Raw genomic sequence first — 9,346 nt, forward strand, 5'->3', positions numbered from 1 at the left:
TCACAACCTATTCCAGTGCCTCACCACCCTAACAGGAAAGAATTTCCTCCTTATATCCAATCTAAACTTCCCCTGTTTAAGTTTTAACCCATTACCCCTTGTCCTATCACTACAGTCCCTAATGAAGAGGCCCTCCCCAGCATCCCTATATGTCCCCTTCAGATACTGGAAGGCTGCTATGAGGTCTCCACGCAGCCTTCTCTTCTCCAGGCTGAACAGTCCCAACTTTCTCAGGCGATCTTCATATGGGAGGTGCTCCAGTCCCCTGAGAATGAGTGTCTTCAAGTAAGAGTTCTTCCAATGTCAACTCCATTCATCAGTAATGGCCTGTTTCAGGTGAAGTTTTAGAAAAGCAACCGATCTTCCACAATCACTGCAGAAAGAACTTACCTTCAAGAGCCTTGAGCTCCGTGTTGGCTTCATCTTGCTTTGTTTTTTTGTTTGCTCAGAAGTTTTTAGTCCTCCCCCTTGATACAAGCATCCTTGTTATTACAGCACTGAAAAGAATGAGAGACTCATTTCAGATATTACACAAGGGGTCAATCCCAATTGCCAGGAAGAAGAAAAATCCCAGCTTTCTTCCTCCTTGTTTACAACATGAAGCTTTCTTCCCCTCCAAATCATATGCTTTCTCATTTTCCATTCCTTTCCAAGCTCACTTTTCATATTAGTATTTCTAACTCTCTCCAGATGCTTTCAAGAAAGATGTTTTCCACCATGCTCTTTCCACTTTGACCCAAACTAGTTTCCTCCCCACTGCCTGTTCTCTTCTATGATCCCAGGGATTCTTGGCCCTGACTTGTAGTTTACTGCAGACAGAGCCACACATTAATAACTGTTAAGAACTAAGCACACATCAAAAGGAATGGGAAAAAAGATCAAGAGAGATGCCCAGCATGCCATACACATCCACAAAGTGCATGACCAAGCAGGGTGAGAGCAGGTACTACCTACAGGTGCCTGTGTTACCAGTCCCTCTGCCCGTTCCAGGCTGGTGAACTCCTCTGACACTCTCAGCTTTGTTGCCTCAGTTACAGCAAAGCTGGTGCTTGGAGACAGGAATTCCCTCCTCCTGCACTTCCCCAAGCAGAAAGAAGACAGGCCCTTTCAGCACAGTGTTGTGCCAAGCTGTGGTCAGGGAGATTCAGCTGTGGAAGCTGTGAGCAACTGTACACGTTTATTCTACCTCTGAAAGCTACTAAGAATGTAGTCCTAAAACATCTAAGATACTCTGACATTCGTATGAAAACACTGCACACAGCAAGGGAGCTCCCAGAGCAATAAAGGCTATATAAACCCAAGCTCTGCCAACACAGCAAGACTTCCATTTTAACTTAAATTCTTTCTGAACATTTTTGGATGCTATTTTTCATCCTATTTTCTGTAAACTGTGTGAAGGCTGACATGTCCGAGTTAACAGCAGGAGTTTTCTTACATCTTGACCTAACACCAACAACAAAGTGTGACGTTGTTCTTCCCTGGCCACACATGAAAGTACCTACCATAACCTAAGCTGCTCTTTAAACACAGGCCAGCAGTGTGGGGTACAGAACCAGCACTGCAATGCTGGAGCTGGCAATCCCTTGGCTTGTATGTGCCATAACTCCCCAAATATTTTAGTGCTGGTTTGCAACATGAGCACCCTCCTGCTAATTCAAGCTGATGCTGGCATGAAGACAAGCTCAATTAAGCAATCCACACAACAACTCTGATGCTTACACATGCATGCCCTTTGAAGTTAAATACATTACTTGTTCAGCTGGGGAAACATTAAAAGCAATTATTTTATAAATAAAGAGATTATATGTGAATTTTTAGCTGAATAAATGATTATGCATAGCAGGAAAATAATTTACTAAGATGTATATGACTATCTCCAAACCCACAGCTATGGCATATTTCAAAACCAGGCAGAAATTTAAAACCTCCAACATACTTCTAAACTCAGTGGAGCCATTACACTTTATAGTGCCATTATCGCTAGATTACGTCACACCGTAATTCTACCAGTTAGTTATTCCCTGCGATCACCTTAAAAAAAAACATGCAAAATCATAGAATTATAGAATCGTTAGGGTTGGAAAAGACCTTAAGGTCATTAAGTTCCAACCCCCCCCTGCCATGGGCAGGGACACCTCCCACTAAACCATGCCACCCAGGGCTCTGTCAAACCTGGCCTTGAACACTGCCAGGGACAGAGCATTCGCAACCTCCCTGGGCAACCTATTTCAGTGCCTTACCACCCTAACAGGGAAGAATTTCCTCCTTACATCCAATCTAAACTTCCCCTGTTTAAGTTTTAACCCATTACCCCTTGTCCTATCACTACAGTCCCTAATGAAGAGTCCCTCCCCAGCAGCCCTATAGGCCCCCTTCAGATACTGGAAGGCTGCTATGAGGTCTCCACACAGCCTTCTCTCATCCAGGCTGAACAGCCCCAACTTTCTCAGCCTATCTTCATATGGGAGGTGCTGCAGTCCCCTGATCATCCTCGTGGAATCAACAGATTGAAATTTAATTTTATATATCCTACTCTACTAGGAATATCAATACACTATATATTTTAATAATATGAGATCTAAAGACTTTAACAGTTCAACCAAAATAAACTTGCCCTCCCAATTCTCTTTTTGCAGGTACCTTGTGCTGGCCTTTTCGAACCCACGGTCCAAACTGGCATTAATATGCAAATCTCTCTTTCACCCCCTCTGTCTACAGAGATCTTTGTACCTGCAGAGCCCACTGAAATCAGCACCTCAAAGACACTGAGCCCTGACAGTCTGACAGGTTAAACACCTCATATAAACTTTATAAACCCCCTCTTTGCATTTTAGGACTGGCATGCTCTAAATAAAGCACGCTGTTTATTTTATTGACTTTAAAAAATAATCATGAAACCATTAATGTTCAGTTTTGCAATACTCTCCTGGGCAGCACCAATTAAAAAAGTGATCAAAGCAGTCATGAGAAGCACGAATATTTCACTGATTTCTGGCTAATTTACAGTGTAAAAAAAAATTAAATCTATGTAGAAAAATCTGGGAATTCACTGTAGCTTCACGCTTGCATAAAACACCAGCGTGATGGCTCTGGAAAGCAGCCAGGCCAAGCCACAGAATCACAGAATGGTTTGGGCTGGAAAGGACCTTAAGATCATCCAGTTCCAAGCCCCCTGCCATGGGCAGGCATCATGCAACAACCGTACCCAGCATCATTTCTGAGATGAACAGTCCCATCCAAACGCTGAGACATCAGAGCATGCACTATCTTGCTGAAAGCACAGCTAAATTTTTTAAGCAATTATTCCTCACATGAAGCATCTCCCCAAACAGGTTTGCACGTGGCCACCCAAACACCCGTGGAGACAGCAGGACAGGGTGCAAATGAGCTGGAACAAGTAAAGATAGCAGGAAGGTGGTTATACCAGACGAAGTGTTTCACAGCTGCCATTCCAAACAACCCACGGCGTGACTGCCCAACAGTCACAACTCACTGAAAGCTGCCTTTGTAGCCTCCCATTCAGATGGCAGCAACCCCTCTATAGCTGGGGATGGCGGGACTGTCGACATGTATCTGAGCAGCTCCTGGCACACGAGTGGTGAATACAAGCCCCTCAAATCCGGCGGTAAGTGGAAAACTCCCGGGCCCCTTCCTCACCAAACACCCCACCCCGGTGCCTGCGCCGCCACGCCAGGCCCTGCCCTAGCTCTCTCCTCTTCAGAGCCGCCGGCCCCCTCGGGGAGGAGACAGAGGCAGGAGGACGGCGGCGCTTCCCTGAGCGCCAGCAGGCCCAGCCCGGGCCGCGCCGGGTGTTGCATGCGGCGGGCGGGGAGGTCAAGCCGCTGGGAGAGACCGTGGCCCGGCGGGCAGGTGAGAAGGACGGCCCCGGTTCTTCAGAGGGCGGGTGGGGAGCGGCGCCGCCCCGCTCCGCCTGGCCGGGGACACAGACCGGCCTGTTCGCCCAGTCCGCCGCTCGGCCGTAGTGGGAGGGCCGGCGGAAGCGGGAGCCAGGTGCCCCGTACCTCCACTGCCCCCCGTACCTCCACTGCCCCCCGCCCACTGCGGCGGGGCCTGTCAGGCACCAACGGTGACCTCTCAGTCCTGCGCAGCCCCCTCCCGCCACGTGGGGTGCGGAGCCCCGCGCTGTACGCAGCGCAGGAGGCCGGGAACGGCAGGAAAGGGCCCAGGGCTCGGCCGCTACCTGGGGACACGCTTTAAGGGCAACGGCAGAGCGCCTGCGGCGGCAGCAGTGGCGTGACGGGGTGTGGTTTATCGGCTCCTGACCTCGCTGTTGAGGGTCCGGTGCGGGCCGCGGGGGGTGGTGTGGTGAGCTGTGCGCCTCGGGAGCGGGCTGCTTCGTGAGGGGCGGCTTCCTTCGGCCCGAGGTCTGCTCGCCGGTGCCCAGTGAAAGTGCTGTGTAAACAAAGGGGGGACCGTGTGTACAGGGAGAGTATAACCCGAACATGGACACGGTGACTATAGATTTACAAGTAGGAAAAAATACCTTCTACTGTCCCATTGGTGAGGGTTCCCCTAGCAACAACACATTATGTTTGGTGAGGGAGCAGATCTTTTACCCGATGTTGCCTTTACACCATCACAATTCAATATGCTGAATACGCTCCATCCCTGGCAGTGGTCAGTGCCATTTTGAGCACAGCCTTGGGTGATATGGTTTAGGGTGGAGGCAGGATGTTTGGAACTAGATGGTCATAAGGTCCTTTCCAACCCTAACTATTTTATAATTCTGTGTTCAGAGCCTTTGGAAAGTATTCTGCCTCTACATGTAGGGTGGAAACTGTACAGGGTGTGGCTTCAATTCCAAATACGAGGCTGCTCACAAAACCAAGTCTCATTAATACAGGACAAGTTTCCAGCACTAGAAGTGACAAATAGTCCTTGGGAATAGTTAGAATGTACCCTTTTACTGGTAAATTAACACCCTCATGGTTAAGTGCAGGGTTAATGTTACAAAGGAAGAAGATGAGAGTCACCTTGTATCTTGATACTTGGCTTTGAAGGGTTCTAGAAGAGCTTGCAGGGCCAAGCCCTTGCATTTAGATGAATTTTTGTAAAAGCAACATTTTAGACTTTGTGGGTCAGATTAACATCTATAATCTACATTCTCTGTGTTTGCAAAAGGAAGACTTCATTATCAAAAGATGTCTATATGAGGCTGTTATTAATTGTACCTTAATTTTAAGGAAAATTGGATGGCCGACTGAGAACTGGCTGTTCAGAAGATACATGACTGTGGCTGAGGATTACAACATGCCTAAAGAAATGCAAGAACTGCAGAAGCAATGGCACTCCATGGTGCAGGCCATCCACAGCAACTCAAATGTGGGTCCGGATTATAATTTAATGTATCTATAAAGAAACTACTTTCATAACTCTCGGAGTATAACATCCCAATTTATTTAAATGAAATTTCAAAACTGGGGGGAGGAGGAATCGGCACTCCCTTTTTATGTGAACACTGAGGAGCCTACGGGAAGGGCTGTCTTCCCGCATCTTCATCAGTCAGGGAAGCCTGTTCATTCTGTATTTCTCATAAGAGAATAGAGTGGTATTTTAGTGGAATGGTTGTGCTGCTATATAAAGAACTAAAAGTACAATAGATATTTCCTTAAGGGAAGGGAAATACATACTTTAGTATACAATACTACAGTAAAAATCCAGTGTAAAGGCATGGCTGCCTCTGTAAAAAGGATTTTTTTCCTACCAGTAACATTATAGTTAAATTCCCAACAACTTTGATACAGACATGCCTGCACTGGACTTAGGCTCAGTAAATGAGCAGGTTACAGGTATTACTGAGGCATGGAAAAAAGAAAAAATCAGAATTTCTAAATGTTACAGTATTTTTTTTTCTTAATAAATACATTTCTCTAGATTAGAATCATAGCTGTGAAATTTGTGCAGCTAATCTGTGATTTGTTCTTTTTTTCACTTGTTTTCAGGTTGGGTTTTTTGTTGTTTTTTTTCTTTGTGCAAGAATGGAACTGGGAAGTCTAAGAGAACCATGTCTGGGTTTGGTAGAATTGTATTTGCTATGAAGTTATCTAAATTTGCAATGAGTCCTCATGTTTTTGAAATACAAGGGCAACGGCTCTCCTTTATTCAAGCTGCAGACTTGCAAAAAGATGCTACCTGTACTTCACTGAAGTAACAGTCATCTTTAAAAGTTACCTATGACAAGACATAAGAACAAAATCTGAAATGTTTTTCTTTCATCCACAGGTTGTTGCATTTATGAATTCTCGTGTTGGCCAGTACTTAGATGACCATCCTTTTATTGCCTTATCACTCCTGGTGTTTATTGCAGTGTCTGCTGTTCCTGTTGCATTCTTCCTGATTTTTGTTGTTACAACAGCCATAATGGCCTGTATCGGTGTGATAGTCATGGAAGGTATCGTATGCATGAATGTATGAACTTATTCACTACCTTTTAAGGCGTGTTGTCTTTTCCTTTTTTCCTTCTTCCTTCTGAAGTTCCCAGCTCAAGTAATTGAGTCCTCAGGTCTCAGCAGCAGTAAAACTCTAAATACAAGAGTAGTAATCTGATTAAGTGTAGATTATACAGGGGAAATCCTATTTCCCTTTTTAATTGCAGCCATGGATATGCCTAAACCAGTTATCTTGACCTAGCTTTTATAAAAGCTAGCTACTTGATTGCAGAAGACTGTTTTCCCAAATGGAGTGAAATTGGGGTTGTGGTAGAATGTCAGCTCTTCTACTTGTATATAAACTTGTTGAGATAACAAACTGATTTTCTTTTATTAGGTGTTGTGATAGCCATAGGTGGCATAGCTCTCCTTTGTGTACTGTGCGGCCTGAGTGCACTCTCACTGGGAGTTTCTGGAGTGCTGAGTCTTTGTTATATTGTTCTTTCAACTCTGGTCAACTACTGGTGTGCTTCAAGGTGGGTATCAATGGCTTGATCCATGCTTGGCTTTCAAACTGCAGCTGTACTACTGCATTGATTACTTCAGTTATTCTCAGTGAGCCACTATTGCTTAGTTTAACAAATATTTTTGAATACTAGAGTGTCTTTGGCTACCCTGGTGGCTTAATGTGCAGCATGTAAGTATCTGGTCATCAATATATGTTTTAATGAGAGTCAATACATGCCCTCTTTCCTCTTAAGGAAATGCACATACCCATTCAGGAACCTTTCCTGAATGTGATTCTGAAAAGAGGAAATGTAGACAGTCCTTAAATGTGCATGTGCTAACACAACATCAAGCAATCAAATACAACTTTGTCTCCCTCAGAATATCTGCTGCTTTAAGTGTCATAAAAACACACTTCCCAATTGGACTTTACCTAGAGGATTCACCTTTTACAGTTCTTTTTTCATGATAACCCGTATCAGTCTGCTTACCTGCTTTTGTAGAGTAATGGACCAAAATTAATTGTAGAGTAGGGATAGGCAGAGGGGTACTTAAAAGGCACAGTGTGGCCTAAATAGAAGTTACAGGGTTTGCTGGATGCTGCACATATGCAGGTTGCCAGTTATGTCTCCCAGTACTTTAGGCTTGAAGGCCTATTTGCATCAGCATGGCCTTAGCCATGCTTTTCCCAAGCATCTGGCTAGGACTCTGAGGCACCAGCAGGTTGTGCTGGAGTGCCACCTGTTGGCTGCTTAAATATCTCTCAGGGAATGAGTAATGATAATCACTTCTTAAACTTAGGGAAGAGCAAGAAGAACGTTCTCAGTTTGCTCCTTCATCACAGCTGTGCTTCTTGCGCAGCTCTCAAGGACACACAAAACTGCCTGTTGGGCCTGTGATATCGTCAGGATGACAAGACCATGGTGCAAGGCCCAGTGTACTTGTATTTGTTCCAGGGCACTGTACCACTCCTGCAGGTCATGCTGCCAGGTCTGTAACATTGCCCACCAATTCCAGAAAAGACGTCTATTGTTTTTCCATACCATACCCAAATACCCAACCTGACCTACAAACCAGTTATACTGACATGCAGCTTTAATGTTAAGACAGGTAATACCTGCTTTTTTATGTTCCTGTGTCTTTTGAGAGAAGCTCTGGTAAGCTGGTAGTGAATGTTCCAGGAGTCTCAGGTTTACATCTCACGATGCTCAGCTTTTCTGAGCAGAAAGTTAAAAGACAATAATCTTACAGAAGAACAGGCTGTAAAATCATTCTTTTTTTTTGTCCTGTTTACAGGGGTCAGATAAGAAAGAAAGAAGTCAATGGAAGTTTGCCACGGAAGAGTCCTCCTGTCTCAGATCTTTCTGCCAATACCGGAATGAACGAATAAGTGGGTTTCTCTCCACTTCCTTCAGAGGCACTTACCTGCACTATTCTGACCTTTGCTGTATAATAGTTTACTCTTTCAACCTTTGTGCACTCCTTATGGGAGCTGAAAAAAAGTCAATATGCATCTTAGATTGTCACTGTAAAACTAGTGTTATGAATAACCATTAAACATCAGTGCATTGCAATATAAAGTCTATGCGCATTATGGAATATCCCACAGAATCTGGTAAAGGAATGTAACAATAACTGCTACTGTTAAGTTAGTGATGATTAGGTGAAACAAAGGGTAGGTAGGTATTGGACATTTGTTACTGGAGTTCTGGATGTACTATCATTTGGAATTCGAATGCAGCAGTTGGTCATTTTGATACGTGTGTCAAAGCGTATAACAACACAAACGTGTTTTGAATGTTACAAGAATATTTTAAGCCTTAACAGCCTTTGTTAAAATAGTATGAGCACACCATGCAAATGCTTTATATTCATTATGCAAGGAAAATTAGGATTTATTGTATGTTAAGTCATGATACAGACTTTTCTACACCTTTAGATGCTGCATTATTCTGAAGGGATATTTTTCTTGTTCTCCTTGCCTCATCACATCAAGGTTATGCAGTTAGGTCTTGCAATTTGTCATACTTGTTTAGGTGTTTAAATTGCCTGTTTTGCTTTTCAGTTGTAACTTCTGGTGTGTTATTTAAGTTGGGGCTGGTTTTGTTGTTTGTTCGGGGTTTTTTCATTTTTGTGAATGCTGTAATATTCTTAAGCATTAAGAAAATATCTAACTCTATTATTTTAATAAAGTGCTGTTTGTTTAACCGAGTTGTTATTCTACAGGAAAAACATTTCCAGATCTATTTCTAGAAGGGCTACATTTGGAGCTCAGTTTTTCTCCTCAGTTAAAGTATTTTGGCTGGTTAATATTGCTGAACCACAAACTGCAGATTACTCTCCTCATGCCTGTAAAGAAAATGCAGAATCCTGAGGACTACATTAGGGTAATACTCCAGTTTTGCAGGAACCAACATGCTGTTTGACTCCAACTGGAGTCAGCATTTACC

The 9,346-nt window shown here is 44.0% G+C and overlaps 2 protein-coding genes across 4 annotated transcripts in view; one reads left to right on the forward strand and one right to left on the reverse strand.

Annotated features, from left to right (window-relative positions):
* Positions 1-4,382, reverse strand: part of DNAH3 (dynein axonemal heavy chain 3) — a 68,145-nt gene extending 63,763 nt beyond the window's left edge. The window contains 2 exon segments of the mRNA XM_061367272.1: positions 391-497; positions 4,285-4,382. Of these exon segments, the coding sequence (XP_061223256.1) occupies positions 391-423 (33 nt within the window). The 5' untranslated portion in view covers positions 424-497; positions 4,285-4,382.
* On the forward strand, positions 3,850-9,103 carry LDAF1 (lipid droplet assembly factor 1). Of its 3 annotated transcripts, none has more exons than XM_061367299.1 (5): positions 3,850-3,870; positions 5,205-5,343; positions 6,244-6,412; positions 6,787-6,925; positions 8,193-9,103. In XM_061367299.1, the coding sequence occupies exons 2-5, from the start codon at positions 5,248-5,250 to the stop codon at positions 8,284-8,286; spliced, it is 498 nt and encodes a 165-aa protein (XP_061223283.1). In that variant the 5' UTR covers positions 3,850-3,870; positions 5,205-5,247; the 3' UTR covers positions 8,287-9,103. The 3 variants fall into 3 exon arrangements, with proteins under 3 accessions (XP_061223283.1, XP_061223287.1, XP_061223278.1); XM_061367303.1 differs by lacking the exon at positions 3,850-3,870 and adding an exon at positions 4,107-4,128; XM_061367294.1 differs by lacking the exon at positions 3,850-3,870 and adding an exon at positions 4,167-4,302.
* The last annotated feature ends 243 nt before the right edge of the window (positions 9,104-9,346 follow it).

The sequence above is a fragment of the Neopsephotus bourkii genome, unplaced genomic scaffold (genome assembly GCF_033783945.1).
Source record: "Neopsephotus bourkii isolate Nb327-2 ecotype Australia unplaced genomic scaffold, CSIRO-AGI_Nbou_v1 NB_126, whole genome shotgun sequence".
Lineage (NCBI taxonomy): Eukaryota > Metazoa > Chordata > Aves > Psittaciformes > Psittacidae > Neopsephotus > Neopsephotus bourkii.

Coding starts and splice junctions, on each gene's coding strand:
- LDAF1 (XM_061367299.1), top strand. CDS start 5,248: ATGACTGTGGCTGAGGATTACAACATGCCTAAAGAAATGCAAGAACTG. Junction 5,344..6,243: donor CCATCCACAGCAACTCAAAT/GTGGGTCCGGAT, acceptor TTTCATCCACAG/GTTGTTGCATTTATGAATTC. Junction 6,413..6,786: donor CGGTGTGATAGTCATGGAAG/GTATCGTATGCA, acceptor TTCTTTTATTAG/GTGTTGTGATAGCCATAGGT.